This window comes from Oncorhynchus masou, chromosome 17 (genome assembly GCF_036934945.1).
Source record: "Oncorhynchus masou masou isolate Uvic2021 chromosome 17, UVic_Omas_1.1, whole genome shotgun sequence".
NCBI classification, from domain to species: Eukaryota; Metazoa; Chordata; class Actinopteri; order Salmoniformes; family Salmonidae; genus Oncorhynchus; species Oncorhynchus masou.
The window spans coordinates 13,044,916-13,062,354 of record NC_088228.1 but is presented as its reverse complement, the minus strand read 5'-3'; the positions used below and the strand labels follow the sequence as shown (position 1 = coordinate 13,062,354).

The 17,439-nt window shown below is 41.1% G+C and overlaps 1 protein-coding gene across 1 annotated transcript; it reads left to right on the top strand.

Moving 5' to 3' along the window:
* Positions 1 to 4,987: 4,987 nt before the first annotated feature.
* On the top strand, positions 4,988 to 9,894 carry si:rp71-39b20.4 (potassium voltage-gated channel subfamily V member 2). Its single transcript, XM_064991856.1, has 2 exons — positions 4,988 to 6,319; positions 9,565 to 9,894. Exons 1-2 carry the CDS (start codon positions 4,988 to 4,990, stop codon positions 9,892 to 9,894), a joined length of 1,662 nt encoding a protein of 553 aa, XP_064847928.1.
* Positions 9,895 to 17,439: the final 7,545 nt, after the last annotated feature.

The following is a 17,439-nucleotide window of genomic DNA, read 5'->3' as shown; positions in this document are numbered from 1 at the left end:
ATGTTGTGGAAAGCAAATGATACAAACCCCCCCAAAAATCTATTTTAATTCTAGGTTGTTAGGCAACAAAATAGGATAAAATGCCAAGGGGGTGTCATGTTCTGACCTTAGTTCTTTTATTATGTCTTTGTTTTAGTATGGTCAGGGTGTGAGTTGGGTGGTTTGTCTATGTTCCTTTTTCTATGTTTTGGGATTTCTGTGTTTGGCCTGGTATGGTTCTCAATCAGAGGCAGCTGTTTATCGTTGTCCCTGATTGAGAACCATATTTAGGTAGCCTGGTTTTACTTTTGAGTTGTGGGTGATTATTTTCTGTATTAGTGTTTGTTACCACACGGGACAGTTTCGTTTGTTGTTTTGTATTTTTGTAGTGTTCAGTTTGTCTTATTAAAATGGACACTTACCACGCTGCAAATTGGTCCGATCCCTCTTACTCCTCATCAGAGGAAGACAACGAATGTTACAGGAGGTGAATACTTTTGTTAGCCACTGTAATTGGTGGAGTGCTGCAGAGATGGTTGTCCTTCTGGAAGGTTCTCCCATCTCCACAGGTGAACCCTGGCACTCTGTCAGAGTGACCATCGGGTTCTTGGTCACCTCCCTGACCAAGGCCCTTCTTCCCAGATTGTTCCGTTTGGCCGGGCGGCCAGCTCTCGGAAGAGTCTTGGTGGTTCCAAATATCTTGCATTTAAGAATGATGGAAGCCACTGTGTTCTTGAGGACCTTCAATTTTTGGTACCCTTCCCCAGATCTGTGGCTGGACACATTCCTGTCGTCTCGGAGCGCTACGGACAATTCCTTACAACCTCGTGGCTTGGATTTTGCTCTGACATGCACTGTCAAATGTGAGACCTTATATAGACAGGTGTGTGCCTTTCCAAATCATGTCCAGTCAATTGAATTTACCACAGGAGGACTCTAATCAAGTTGTAGAAACATCTCAAGGATGATCAATTTACTTATGTAAATAAGGTATTTCTGTTTTTAATACATTTGCAAACATTTCTAAAAACCTGTTTTCGCTTTGTCATTATGGACTATTGTGTGTAGATTGCAGATTAAATTTAATTACTTGTGTCATGAACAAAGTAGATGTCCTAATCGACTTGCCAAAACTATAGTTTGTTAACAAGACATTTGTGGAGTGGTTGAAAAATGTATGTATACAGTGGGGCAAAAAAGTATTTAGTCAGCCACCGATTGTGCAAGTTCTCCCACTTAAAAAGATGAGGGGCCTGTAATTTTCATCATAGGTACACTTCAACTATGACAGACAAAATGAGGGAAAATAATCCAGAAAATCACATTGTAGGATTTTTTATGAATTTGTTTGCAAATTATGGTGGAAAAAAGGCATTTAGTCACCTACAAACAAGCAAGATTTCTGGCTCTCATAGACCTGTAACTTCTTCTTTCTGGATTTTCTTTTCCTAATTTTGTCTGTCATAGTTGAAGTGTACCTATGATGAAAATTACAGGCCTCTCTCATCTTTTTAAGTGGGAGAACTTGCACAATTGGTGGCTGACTGAATACGTTTTTTGCCCAACTGTATGTGTATGTAAACTTCTGACTTCAACTCTGTGTGTGTGTATGTATATATATATCAAAGTTTGTTCTTTTTTTAAATTGTTGGACATAAAATACTGTAAAAACACCAGCAAATCAGTTTCAAGTGATTTTAATTTTGGTAATCTGTGGCAAAGTAGTCACAAGCATAATAGAGCGATATACAGTTGACGTCGGACGTTTACATACACTTAGGTTGGAGTCATTAAAACTCGTTTTTCAACCACTCCACAAATTTCTTGTTAACAAACTATAGTTTTGGCAAGTCGGTTAGGACATCTTGTGGATGACACCAGTAATTTTTCCAACAATTGTTTACAGACAGATTATTTCACTTATAATTCACTGTATCACAATTCCAGTGGGTCAGAAGTTTACATACACTAAGTTTACTGTGCCTTTAAACAGCTTGGAAAATTCCAGAAAAGGATGTCATGGCTTTAGAAGCTTCTGACAGGCTAATTGACATCATTTTAGTCAATTGGAGGTGTACCTTTGGATGTATTTCAAGGCCTACCTTCAAACTCAGTGCTTCTTTGCTTGACATCATGGGAAAATCAAAAGAAATCAGCCAAGACCTCAGAAAAACAATTGTAGACCTCCACAAGTCTGGTTCATCCATGAGAGCAATTTCCAAACACCTGAAGATACCACGTTCATCTGTACAAACAATAATACGCAAGTATAAACACCATGGGACTACGCAGCCGTTATACCGCTCAGGAAGGAGATGCGTTCTGTCTCCTAGAGATGAACGTAATTTAGTGCGAAAAGTGCAAATCAATCACAGAACAACAGCAAAGGACCTTGTGAAGATGCTGGAGGAAACCAGTACAAAATTATCTATATCCACAGTAAAATGAATCCAATATCGACATAACCTGAAAGGTCGCTCAGCAAGGAAGAAGCCACTGTTCCAAAACCGCCATAAAAAAGCCAGACTATGGTTTGCAACTGCACATGGGGACAAAGATCGTATTTTTTGGAGAAATGTCTTCTGGTCTGATGAAACAAAAATATAACTCTTTGGCCATAATGCCCATCGTTATGTTTGGAGGAAAAAGGGAGAGGCTTGCAAGCCGAAGAACACCATCCCAACATGATGCATGGGGGTGGCAGCATCATATTGTGGGGGTGCTTTGCTGCAGGAGGTACTGGTGTACTTCACAAAATAGCTAGTATCATGAGGAGGAAAATTACGTGGATATATTGAAGCAACATCTCAAGACATCTGTCAGGAAGTTAAAGCTTGGTTGCAAATGGGTCTTCCAAATGGACAATGACCCCAAGCATATTTTCAAAGTTGTGGCAAATGGCTTAAGGATAACAATGTCAAAGTATTGGAGTGGCCATCTCAAAGCCCCTGACTTCAATCCTATAGAACATTTGTGGGCAGACCTGAAAAAAGTGTGTGCGAGCAAGGAGGCTTACGAAACTGACTCAGTTACACCAGCTCTGTCAGGAGGAATGGGCCAAAATTCACCCAAGTTAATTTTGTGGGAACCTTGTGGGAAGGCTACCAGAAATGTTTGACCCAAGTTAAACAATGTATAGGCAATGCTACCAAATACTAATTGGGTGTATGTAAACGTCTGACCCACTGGGAATGTGATGAAAGAAATGAAAGCTGAAATAAATCACTCTCTAGTATTATTCTGACATTTCACGTTCTTCAAATAAAGTGGTGATCCTAACTGACCTAAGACAGGGAATTTTTACTAGGATTAGATGTCAGGAATTGTGAAAAACGGAGTTTAAATTTATTTGGCTATGGTGTATGTAAACTTCCGACTTCAACTGTATGTGATCATATACAAATATTTGCAAGGTTTGAAATTATTATATTTTAGTCAAATATTATATCTGTTTGCAAATTGACCACAACAAGCCCAACCCCCTGACCCTCCACTCATGAAAGAAATTGTCCCTCAGCTGAATCTAGTTCATTTTCCTTGTCCTAAAATATTGGTCTTTCTGGGTCTGCCTCTACCTGACTGTTTGTCTCTCTCTGCTGTGTTGGATAAAATATTAATTCCCTTTACCAACTTTCTTGTCATTTTCTTACAGTAGCCAATCAAGTTTTGAATGTTTGAACATTTTGAATTATAAAACCATTGTAATATTCTCCCCTAGAGTACATTTAAAATGTCAGCTAGATGTCAGAGTGGAGCTTGCAGACTGTGCCGGACTATAATGAACATACAACGTAGGCCTACACGACTATAACTCTATTTTTAAACTGTGCTTCTTGCAATTCAGTCATGACCATAGTTCTGAGAAATTATATTCCCCACTATGTTTTTATATGGGCAATCTGCAGTTAAGTGTGATATTCCAGTTGGCATTTTTTTTGTATATATTTCCACACTATTAGGTCAAAAGAACACTCTGAAATTGTGAAAATTATGATAATGTTATTTTTGTGTAAGAGCTGTTTAAAAAAATAAATAATGAAGGAATTTCAGCCTCTTTAGCCACGATGGAACTTTTGGCCCACATCATGACTTCACAACATGATCTGATTATTATAGACCAATGACTGTTCATTTGGGTAAGTAGGTGGGCTCTAGACCATTCTATCAGCCAATCAGGCCTCTGTATGTAAATTCTAATGCCATCAGACTGAGCATTTCAAGGATCAAACAAGGCTTAGGGAAATAAATTATTTAAAAAATACATACAGTATGGAGTTATTTTCATAAAATAAATACAGTGATTTATTAGACATACAGTGATGATTTAAACATACAATTACAAAGACTGCATGGGGCTTTAAGTCCAAAGTGGATATAGCAACTGCAGTCTGCTGCTTTAAGGTATAAATACTGTCTAGTCCAGTGTAATAAGGGGGAAATAAGCGATCTGCATGATAAAACTGCAACCAAATTTGGTTTCTCCTGTGATTCACATGAAAAAAGTGGAGGTTGGAGATGGCATAGATGTGAAGTTATACAAAGGTTGTCGTTTACTGGGATTCCTTTTCAGTTTGAACTGCATGTACCTGTAAGCCTTTAATAGCCTTGTCACAAATGGGTGACTGCTGTCTCTGCTCTGCCTTTCCCTCCTCCCAGCACCAAATCCTTAAATCACAACACTAATCCTCCCGGACAGTATTTTTAACTTCCGTTAGGACAGAAAGAACAGCAATGGGATTAGAGAATCAGTGAGGAGGATGAATCCCCAACTCATGCTCTTGATCTTCTTGCACGTTGAATCAAACACGGTGTAGCTTTTTCTCTCCCTGCTGAATTTGTAAGGAAAGGAAAAGGAAGAAGAAAGTCTTGCCGTTGTTGTTCTTTGTGTCAAGGAATGTGAAACGTGTGACATATTGGATTTGTTGGCAAGGTCTTTACTTATTTAACTTACACTAGGTGAGCAGGATTGATAATTCTCAAAATTTCCTACCCTCTGAGGGGTCGTACAATGGAACAACTATCAAAAAACACTCATCACCTAAAAAAGCTGAAAAAACGGCGCTCCAGTTTGTTTGCCAGCGTGAAGCTGAACACCAGCTTATCCAAGAGCATTGAAGAACCAGACGCTACCTTCCCCTTTGCACAGGAGAGCTCTGTGAAAGCATGGACGTCCATGGACAACCTGGACAACCCTGCAACTCAGACAGTGGTCCTGAAGGAGAACGGGCCCGAGAAGAAAAGGGAAGAGAAAGAAAAACGTGTCGCCAGACAATCCAACATAGTCACCATCAATGTAGGTGGGAGAGTCTTTCACATACCTATCCATCTGGTTCTTCGCTACCCCAAAACCAGGATTGGCTCTCTGGCCCTCTGTACCGATCCTGTGAAGAGGATGACACTCTGCGACGACTACTCCGTCCGCAAAAATGAGTTCTTCTTTGACCGGGACCCCACTTTCTTCCACTACATCTTCCACTTTTACTGCAGCAACGTCATGTGGGTGATGGAGAGTCTGTGTCCGCTCAATTTCGAGGAGGAGATGAACTTCTGGGGTCTCCGCATGAGGGACACTCCGAGGTGTTGCCGCATGCTGTTTGAGGAGAAGGTGGATGAGATCAAAGATGGCCTGAAGGTCAACCAGGAGCTGATCGACGAAATCAAGCCGGCCCACAGGGATGAGAAGGCCATGTTCAAGACCATGTTCCTGGGAGGGTTCCGCAAGGCCCTCTGGGACCTGATGGAGAACCCCTACTCCTCTTTAGCGGCCAAGGGCTTCGCCGTGTTCTCTAGCCTCTTCGTCCTCATCTCCATCGTGGCCATGACCCTCAACACGGTGAAGGAGCTGAGGAAGTACACTATCTACGGCAAGACCTACATGGAGTGTGTGGAGATCGTCTCCATCGTCTTCTTCACCTTTGAGTACTTCCTGCGGCTACTCACCACCTGCGACATCAAACACTTTGTGAAAAGCGGTCTCAACTTTGTGGACCTGTTGGCCGTCATGCCCTACTTCATCCAGATCATCTTTGAGATTTTCACAGATGTTGATGATGCTGGTGCCCAGGAGGACCTGAAGACCATGGCCAGGGTCAGCAAAGTCAGCAAGGTGCTCAAGGTGGTCAAACTCATGCGCATCTTTCGCATCCTCAAGCTGGCAAAGCATTCCACTGGAATGCGGGCGTTTGGCTTCACCATCCGGCAGTGCAGAGAGCAGGTGTGCTGCTTATTCCTGTTCATTATCATGGGCATCTTCACCTTCTCGGCCCTCATGCACTCTGTGGAGCTGGACCAGCCAGGCACCCCTTTCAGCAGCATCCCTGATGCCTGGTGGTGGGCCGCAGTGAGTAAACAACTTATCAACTCCATATTAACAACTTATAAACTCTATATCAGGGGTATTCAACTCTTAACCTTTGAGGTCCGGATCCTGTTGGTTTTCTGTTCGACCTGATAATTAATTACACTCACCGGGTATCCCAGGATTAAATCAATGCTTGGTGAGAGGGGAACAATGGAAAAAAAGCAGTGGAATTGTCTTCAAAGTGCAGAGTTGAGTTTGAGGGCTCTATATGTTTTGTGTTCTGTATAATATGCCCTAAATTTCAGTTATTTTTCTATGGTATAATATGTCATTCCTGTTCATTGACACAACTAGTATAGATTTTTCATCCTTTTAACTCTTATTTGAACTCTCTCAATTGATGGTGCCAATGGCAGTATACATAAAGGATCCATTTCCTGTTTGTGTTTCACTTTAATCATGAGGAAACAGGCCCAACAAGGCTTTTCATGACCAATGGGGAAGGATGACAAAAATACTTCCCTGACTTTTTAATTTCTGAGTTGGATAATGTAGAGTGCCTTCAGAAAGTATTCACACCCATTTACTTTTTCCAAATTTGGTTGTGTTACAGCCTGAATTTAAAATGGATTCAATTGAAATGCATTTGTCCCCGGCCTACACAATACCCCATAATATCAAAGTGGAATTCTGTTTTCAAAATGTTCATAATTATTTTAAAAACCTGAGTCAATAAGTATTCAAACCCTTTGTTATGGCAAGCCTAAATATGTGCAGTAGTAAAAATGTGCTTAACAAATCACATAAAAAGTTGCATCGACTCACACTGTGTGCAATAATAGTGTATAACATGATTTTTGAAAGACTACCTCATCTCGTACCCCACACATACAATTATCTGTAAGGTCCCTCAGTCGAGCAGTGAATTTCAAAACACAGATTCAACCACAAAGACCAAGGAGGTTGCCTCGCAAAGAAGAGCACCTATTGGTAGATGGGTTAAAATAAAATAGCAGACATTGAATCTCTTTGAGCATGGTATTAATTACACTGTTGATTGTGTATCAATACACCCAGTCACTACAAAGATACAGGCACCCTTACTAACTCAGTGCAGGCAAATGGTGACTTTAAATCTGTTATAGTTTAATGGCTGTGATAGTAGAAAACTGAGGATGGATCAACAACATTGTAGTTACTCCACAATACTAACCTAATTGACAGAGTGAAAAGGAAGCCTGTACATAATACAAATATTCAAAGACATGCATCCTCTTTGCAACAAGGGACTAAAGTAATACTGCAAAAAAAATGTGACAAAGCAATTCACTTTTTGTCCTGAATACAACGTGTTATGTTTGGGGAAAATCTAATATAACACATTACTGAGTACCACTTTCCATATTTTCAAGAATAGTGGTAGCTGCATCATGTTATGGGTATGCTTGTAATCTTTATGGACTGGGGAGTTTTTTTTTTAAATCTATGGAATGGCGCTAAGCACAGTCAAACTCATAGAAGAAAACCTGGTTCAGCAGGACAACAACGTAAAACATAAGGCCAAACTACACTAGAGTTGTTTACCAAGAAGAGGGAATGTTCCTGAGTGGCCGAGTTACAGTTTGGCTTTAAATCTACAAGACCTGAAAATGGTTGTCTAGCATTGATCAACATCCAACTTGACCAAGATTTTTGAAAATAATAAAATGGCCAAATGTTGCACCATCCAGGTGGGGAAAGATCTTAGAGATTTACCCAGAAAGACACACAGCTGTAATCGCTGCCAAAGGTAATTCTACAAAGTAAATTCGATATTTTTGTATTTCATTTTCATTAAATTTGCAAAAATGTCTAAAAACATGTTTTCACTGTCATTACGGGGTATTGTGTGTTGATGAAGGAGAAGAAATCTAGGCTGTAACAAAACAAAATGTGGAATAGGTTAAAGGGTATGAGGCACTGTGTTTGCGTATGGCTTTTTCAGCCTTTTACCTCATATTAACTCTCTCAATTGAAGTAGCTAGTGGCGGTATATATAAAGGATACATTTGTGGTTCACTTTCATCATGAGGAAACAGGGTCAACAAGGCTTTTCATGACCAACTGCGAGTGATGACAAATATACTTTGCTGACTTTAGAATTTCAGCGTATAATAATGTAATCTGCCACATTTCATTGGATTTATTTGCTACTCCAAACATGGGGCATGACATAGTCTGTGTGTCTTCCTCTTTGGTGGAGGACATTATTGACTTTATCTCCCGGCAGCTGTTAACTTTTACGTGTCTAATCTCGTCTAATGCCATGTAATGCCTTTCGTTTCAAGCCATGGTTTACAGACTGATTAGAAAAGTTGGATTGGTTCCTGGATCCCTGGAGGTTGAATTGGTCCTTGTTATGCCCAGAAGTATTTCTGGACCTGACATACTGTACATGACTAGTGCTGTAACTAACATCATGATCAACTACCATAATTACCTAGATTAGTATCACGCTTATTCTCAAGATCTGTCTCCTTCACATGGTTGGATTCTGATTCAAGTGAAAATATACAGTATGTTCTGTCTTTTCGTTGTCAGCAAAAGAAACCCGGCTGTAGCGCAGCCATACTCACCTGGCAGACCTGACTAAAACGGCATCAATAAGGACAGCGGGTGCTGACTTATATGTATAAATATTTTTTTTAGGAACTCAGTCAGGCTTTCAACTTACTGCTGTTGAGAGTTGTAATAGTAGAATGGCTGCACAAAGTGGAATTAATTTGTTAGTGCATGGGAATTTCTCCTCTTGTGATGTTATTCATTGACAGGCCTTAGAGTGTTATTTTTAACCTGTCACAAATGTCCATTTGATTAACTACCAGCCATGTTAGCTCAATGGGTATAGTTAGGCTATCCAGCTATCAAAATCTTAGTTATCATGGCAACATAACGTGACCAGGGGCCTCGACCCCCAGGGGGCCACATTGATTTAGTTGAATAATTTATTTATCACATGAACACACATAAGACATGAAAAAATGTGTTGAATTGCCGGCAATTTTTTTTCTCTCTGCCAACAAGAGGGGTGTGAACAGTTTAAACAGCTTGGGTTGCGATGTGGGTTTGTTACGATGATGATAAATGACAATATCCATCCGGACCTTTGCCATCTCAGAAATCTGTGTGACCAGACCTTCTCTAATAGTAGTTGAGTACCCCTAGTGTTCTGTATACTATGTAGCTTTGACTAAAATGTTCTTTGAGATGAACACAACAAGACCATTTCCTTCTTCATCCTACAGGTGAGCATCTCCACTGTGGGCTATGGTGACGTGGTGCCCATCTCCTATCTGGGTCGCTGCGTGGCATTTGGCTGCATCTCCTTTGGCATTATCCTCAACGGCATGCCCATCTCAATCCTCTTCAACAAGTTCTCAGACTACTACGCCAAGCTCAAGGCCCAGGAATACACCCAGACTATAGGCCCGGGTGTACGCACCTTCCAGCTCAAGAAACGTCTGCGGCGCAAGTTCGATGGCTGCTTCGAACCACAGCCTTCGGACGACTCTGATGACGATTATGACACCACATACCATCCAAACAGGAGTCCGAGCCATGCGGGTGCCGAGTGAGACCCTAATGCCAACGCCCCTTAAATGCCTTTCTCGCCTTCATGCTGGAGACTAACACCCCATCTGCCTCTGACTATATTCTAAGCCGGGGTGTAGGAAAGTAAACATTGGGCAAAGGGGGTGGTGGGGGTGGGGGATTGAGGCTGAGCCAAGGGGAGATAAACCGTAAGCTACAGCTTTAGACGTGGCACGCTAAGGGTGACTCCTCAGTCAACTGGACAGGAATTACCCCCCATCGGGATCGGTTTCTAAGAATAGCACCTGATGCAGTTAAGCTAAGTGGAACTAACTTTCTACCAGGCATTCATGCCTATAACAGAGTAACGACCAACATTTATTAGACTATATTGCACAAACCACTTCAGAAGCTGAGGGATGGTAGCCAGTAGGCCTATGATTGCTCCATTGGATGAAGTGCTAATATACATTTTTTTTGGAGGGGGCCTCAGATCTATAACATGTGCAGGATGTAAATGTTCAAATCAACACATGCAATTAGGCCTAATTAGTTTATTATACCATGATAAAAGACACTATTGCAGTTGGATGATACTTCCAGTAGGCAATTACTTATCAGTTTTGGTCAGAAAAGGAACATTTAACTAATTAATTGAAAAAATGATATTATAAAACAACAGTTTTAAAACGGTATCTTTAATTCATTAGTAGAACTGAACCCAACTCTGACATGGTACTCCGTTTCTACCCAAATGTCCGTGTTATGGGCAATAGTCAGTTCAAGTTACACTATATCCTTAAAATGTATACAGTTAGACAGTACTATATAGTACTGTATACAGGACTCATTTGAAATAGACCATGCGATGGGTGTCAAAGAATAAAAGTTATTTCATCTGAACTGTTTTATTTCTTGTTTTGTTGAATGTCTCATGTCCTATTAACAATAACATGTTACCACAACCAGTAAGTCTGAAATGGAAGGATGAAGCCAAATACATTGAACTAAAGTCAACTGCAAAGCTTTCTGGGAAATAATAATAATAATGTTTGATATAAATAACAACAAACAAAAACAGTTCTGCTCTCCATTGATAAAAAATATTTGATTGTAATAAAATCTATTTTCAAGGTTGAAATGTGTGGCTTTCGCTGAAATAACTACAGATAGAGTATTGAAACAGAAATCAAGACTATAAGCAACCAGACATTGCAGTAGTTTGATACGGCACAGATAGGCTGACTGTCAAATAGTATTTAGGGATAAGGCGACTGAAAGGATAGCAGCAGTGGCTTTTGACAGTCGCCTGACAGTGACTTCTAGTGTTAACCTGGGGCCATGGGACTGTATTACGACAGTAACAGTAAGGAGTGAGAGGGGACAGAGAGGAAACGGACCCAAGGCTACACACACATTCATGCTATGAAAAGAGATTGTGTGGCAAATAGTATATCAGTACAAATAGTATTCCCTGACGCCACAATGGGACTCCTTGGTAATGCTATTCTCGCTATGACGCACTTCGAATTCTTTCATATGCATATTTTCTTGAAATGCAAAACAAAACAAGATGTTGCTGAAGCCCAATAGCCCAATGCTAAGTACTGTGTAATGTCTGTGGCATGAATCTGTGGAATCTGTGGTATGAATGCTCATGGTGACTCCGTTTTGAACTTGCATCTTGATTTTGTTAGCTTTTCTGAGTCTAGTGCTATTTGGTTGTTGGCACTTTGCTTTTACTGGTATTTCCAGCATGATCCACTAGGTTTGCTGCAGATAGAAAATCATACAGTAGGAAAGCTCTCTCCAATGTCTGGTTGTGCGTGTCTGTTTGATAGGGAATGCTATCTGTAGTACTCAGATAGTACTCAAACAGACTCAGAAGGTGTAGCTGTTGCCGTAAGACATCTGAGCATCATACGTGCCAGATTTCTGTATTTTGAAAGTTACATATCTTTTTGTTGTTGTTTTTTTTGTTGTTGAATTTGACCCCCTTTTCTCCCCAATTTCTTGGGATCCAATTGTTTTAGTAGCTACTGTCTCATCGCTACAACTCCCGTACGGGCTCGGGAGAGACGAAGATTGAAAGTCATGCATCCTCCGATACACAACCCAACCAAGCCGCACTGCTTCTTAACACAGCGCGCATCCAACCCGGAAGCCAGTCGCACCAATGTGTCGGAGGAAACACCGTGCACCTGGCAACCTTGGTTAGCTCGCACTGCGACCGACCCGCCACAGGAGTCGCTGGTGTGCGATGAGATCATCCCTACCGGCCAAGCCCTCCCTAACCCAGATGACGCTAGGCCAATTGTGTGGCGCCCCACGGACCTCCCGGTTGTTTACGATTGAGCCTGGGCGTGAACCCAGAGTCTCTGACGGCACAGCTGGCGCTGCAGCAGCGCCCTTAACCACTGCGCCACCTGGGCGGCCCGAAAGTTACATATCTTTAACTTGATTGCTGACATGCAAAACATTTTGGGACTATATCAACAATGTACTAATGAAAGAAATACCAAAAGATGCTTTTTGGGTGGAGCTTTCCTTTAAGATGTTGGCTTGACAGTCCAATAAACTTCCATGGTTGGTTTCATTGACTCTCCCCTTTAACTGCCCGTAATTTACCCATTTTTAGCAACAACTTCTGAGTCTGTTGAAAAGGATCAGCTAGAGCAAAGTGAGATGTAGAATCACTGATATACAAATAGTATTCCCTAACAAATAATAGGCTTTGTGCGATTAAGATTCACAGAGCTACGCTTTCCCTGGCTTAGGCCAGGGTTTCCCAAACTCGGTCCTGGGGCCCCCCTGGTGCACGTTTTGGCTTTTGCACAAGCACTACACAGCTGATTCAAATAGCCAACTCATCATCAAGCTTTGATTATTTGAATCAGCTGTGTAGTGCTAGGGCAAAAACCTAAATGTGCACCCAGGGGGGGCCCCACCAAAGAGGTTGGGAAACCCTGGCTTAGGCTTTTTGCCCCCCCACCACCCCCACCACCAAACACACACAACCAGACAATTGATTGATTGGAGACAGCTTGAGTCAATTAAATAACATTTCCTAGGATTTTCAACCTGCAACAATATGGTGGATCATGCTGGAAGCAAAATGCCCCAAAAAGCATGGCCCTTGTCCTGACACATTGCCACAATTGGTAAATAACACCTCCAAGAAAATATGCCAACTAATTACAGAGAATACATATCACATTTTCAAATCATTTTAAATGGAAAGTCTATAAATGTGGAGATTTCTGAAGCTTTGTGTCATATTTTCATAGTAGAAGTATCACTTTGCCTATACTTGCACCACTAACTTAGTTCGTAAACCCCATCCCTGGGCGGCATGTAGCCTAGCGTTTAAGAGCGTTGGGCCCTTGATCAAGGCACTTAACCCTAATTGCTCCTGTAATTCGCTCTGGATAAGTCTACTAAAGTACTAAAATGTAAAAAACAACATGTATTTATCTCATACGAGAGTTCTAGCCTTGATGGGAACTCTTTTTGACACCACAGTGGTGATCTCAAGATCAGGACATCCTTTTCCTTGGCCAAGGTTGAATGGCTCCTTGTGAGAATCCCCGCCTGGCATAGACAGTAGAGCATTATATAAAACCCTAGGAAGCTCTCACAAGTAGCCACACATCCTCACCTCATCATACAGTACCTGCACCGTCTATTGGCTGTTTGTCATTGACTTGGGAGCAAACATGGTCAACATCATGGATGCTAAGTGTCTCTCATGGTGGTTCCCCATGGTTGCGATGTATGTGACCCAGGGGCAGGACGCCAGGGTGAAGCCGTATGGTGGTCACATTGTGTGAGAGCACCAGACCTTGGACAACACCACAGTGAGTACAACTCTCAAGGGTCTAATACAGGGCTCTCCAACCCTGTTCCTGGAGCACTACCCTTCTGTAGGTTTTCAATCCAACCCTGTTCCTGGAGTGCAACCCTCCTGTAGGTTTTCACTCCAACCCTGTTAATGGAGTGCAACCCTCCTGTATGTTTTCACTCCAACCCTGTTCCTGGAGAGCTACCCTCCTGTAGGTTTTCACTCCAACCCCTGTTGTAAGTAACCTGATTCAGCTTATCAATCATTAGTCAGGTGTGCTAGACTGGGGTTGGAGTGAAAACCTCCCGAATGGTAGCTCTCAAGGAACAGGGTTGGAGTGAAAACCTCCCGGATGGTAGCTCTCTAGCAACAGGGTTGGAGTGAAAACCTCCCGGATGGTAGCTCTCTAGCAACGGGGTTGGGGAGCCCTACTCTAATAGCTTGTTTCACATGTTTTATGATGCTGTTGTTTGTGCTTTCACAATGTACATTTGTGAGTTCAATTTAGTTGAATCCGAAAGGCACACACGTATTTTTATACTGAAAAGCACGAGAATGGAGGTTATGGTGAATGGAATCCTTTTCTCAACCAAGCTAACTGACATTTGCCTAAACTGTAAATTATGCCTTATTCAGTTCTCCTTCTACAAGGGCAATTCTGAATTGGCTGAAAAGGGACCAGTTTGCCAACCTAAAGACTTCAGAGACAGAGACTGGCAGAGATGTGGTGAGGCAGAGAGACGACCAGGAATCCACAGAGAGAGTAACAGAAGACCAGCAGAACCATCTAGGGTTCCCCAGCACACCTCCACAGGTCCAGGGGGAAATGTAGCTTTCCACTGTCCCTCTGAGGTACAACGTGTCCACCCGTACCCGCTGAGACGTGGGGCCTGCTGGGGTGTGCTGCCGGTTCGGCTGCAACATGAGCGAGCTGCTCCAGTATTGCTGACCTAAAGCTAATGCTAGGCTAGAGATACATTTCACAAAGAATTGTTGGTTAGCCATTGGAATGATGGAATAGGGTCAAATCGGTTTTATTTACGTTTGTTGGAGCACCATTATGCAGTTGGAAACTGCATGTTAGAGTCGTTTTTCTTGTCCTGAATTGTGTGTTAATTTAATCACCAGAATATTGTAGTTGAATGACTTGTAAGGACAAAATCAAGACAAAAACAAGTTGCCGAAAGATGTTTTATTTACAAAGTTTATTATATTCATATTATACTTGCTTCTCACCTGCACAATGAAGGACAACAAAGAATGCCAAATGTGAGTTTGTCACGAAATCTTCCTGCTTTTGAAGATCATTGAGTGGTGGTTACTTATTAGATCTTATGTATAACATGCTTTTTTGACATCAAGCTTCAAATAGGGACAATTACCCCTCACTTCTCCAAAAGTGTTGAGAGGTTTCTGGAACAAAATAGCTCCATGTTATGTTATAGGGGTACTTCACCCAAATTACAAAATAATATTTTGGTTAAAAAGGTAATATTGGCTAAAAAGGTACTGTTGGTTATAAAGGTACTGTTGACATTGGATTTGTGCCACACATGCTGAAAAGTTAGCATTTGCTATACAGTATAAAGGCAATTGATCCATGTATCACAGACAAAACTACACCCCCGATAGCATCCCTTTCTATTAAAGATCAAATGATCAGCCTGTCATCTCACTCCACTCTTAACAATGTCCATTCTCATTACAATCTTCATTGTACGTATTTAAAAATGCAGAGAAAATCCTTTCAAAAGTCTGTATGGCAGTAGCCAGATTACAGTTAATATCCTGTGAAATATGATACACACTACAGATGCCCCTGAGTAGCAGAACATTTAGCTACAGTAAGATGCTATATGTGGAATAGGTGGCTAATGTATGGTTCCTGTAGTGTTATGTCAGATAGGATGGTGTTATATAAGAATAGTGTATAACATGTATAGAAAATATTATTTGGGGAAAAATAAATAGGTTTATAGAAACCCTTTTTTGTTTTATTGTGATTACCTGTATTTTACCAGCAGGTGTGCAAAGGTGGCAGTTGGTTCAACTTTGGGGCTACTTAGGGACCGTCAATAAATTACACAATGAAAATGTGACAATTTCATGTTGCACACCTTTTAGTTGTCTCATTAAATGCTTTCAATATTTGTATATGAATTTCTACAATTTATAGTTGGTTTGTGGTTAAGTCATTGAAATTTGGAGCTCTTGACATTTTAAATATTGTCCCATGGTACATTATGTAATTTACTGATGGTCCCTAACTAGCCTATAAGGGATATCGAATGTTAAACCAAATTGACCATGGGCATTACGATCTGCGCTCCAAATGTATGATTACTTGGGTTCTGCCAGCTGTGTTCAGGATTGAAATAAACACAACCCAAGGAAAACTGTCGCTGTTTTGGACGAGACTGACTTTTTGACCAAAATGATCGTATTTACACTATGCGGTAAATTTTGGCACTAGAATAAATGTTTCTGAATCATATCGATGACACATAGGCCGTTTTCAAAAGAAGAAGTTGCTTATCACGTTAATTTGCTCCAACGCATAAAGAAGTATCGCTTAATTCAGAAACTAAAGTAGGGCGATTGGTCGGGGTGGAAGTATACCGCGACATTCAAGCAATCCAAAAAAGGTACAAGTCGCGTCGGGACAACTGTAGCATTTTAACTAACATTTCCCTAACCTTAAACGAAGCAACAAGCAGCCTGTTCTCAGAGCAAGACGTTTATTGATATACGTCCTCCAATATGTACTGTACGACACATTACTTCATATAATCCATATATGCTATAAAACCTCCAATTCATATGATATTGTATGGCCGCTATTCCATTCGTAACGTAACATATAGAGGGTTTGCAATTGACGTACGACGCCTCCTGGCGGCCAGGTTGGAAGACCACTGCATTAATTATTCTGAAAACAGCCGAGTGGCTACCGCAAACTGCGTGCTAACATTGCCTTAAACTAGTCGATTCATGACCACGGTCACCTTCTGTAAAGTATTTGGCTGTTCTAAGGCAGGAAAGACAACAAGGAATATATATATATATATATATTTACAGATTCCCCGCAATCATTAAACACCATTGGTGACACCAAGATAAGACTCAAGAACTGTCAGAAAAGCGAATAAGTATTTTTGCCCGTCAAGACCTGAACCCAGACAGCTGTCAGTAACCGGTCTGCTACGATTATTTCATCACTGATAAGTCAAGTCTGATCGATTTCGAGTTTAGCTGTTATGCACAACCAAATAGCTAAACCTTTTCCTAACCTTAACCTAAATCTCCTAATCTGCTACAAAATGTCAAATAAATCTTTAATTTGACAAAAGCTGGATCCCTTTTAGCAATGAACATGAAAAGGGGAGAAGCAAATTATACAATATGACATCCATATAGCCTGGAGGACATAATAATAGTCCAAAACAACTTGTGGTTATCATTATATGATAACCCAATGATAATCTGTTGAGAACTTTATAACATTACAGCATAGGACAAAGGACACGAGGGGATAGGACAACCTGCGGTGTTGACTATTGGTTGTTCAAACCCAACAATATATTTAATCTTTATGACAAAACACCTGAAGGAGTTAAACACAACCAAATAATTAAGAGCGCTGATGGTATAGGTGACCTGAGGAAGTGATATTTAACATCAGGTGGGCTTTTAGTTTGTTTATATACTGCTGTAGGTTCACCAGCTGACCTCTATCAAGACACCCATG

Coding starts and splice junctions, on each gene's coding strand:
- si:rp71-39b20.4 (XM_064991856.1), top strand. CDS start 4,988: ATGGAACAACTATCAAAAAACACTCATCACCTAAAAAAGCTGAAAAAA. Junction 6,320..9,564: donor ATGCCTGGTGGTGGGCCGCA/GTGAGTAAACAA, acceptor TTCATCCTACAG/GTGAGCATCTCCACTGTGGG.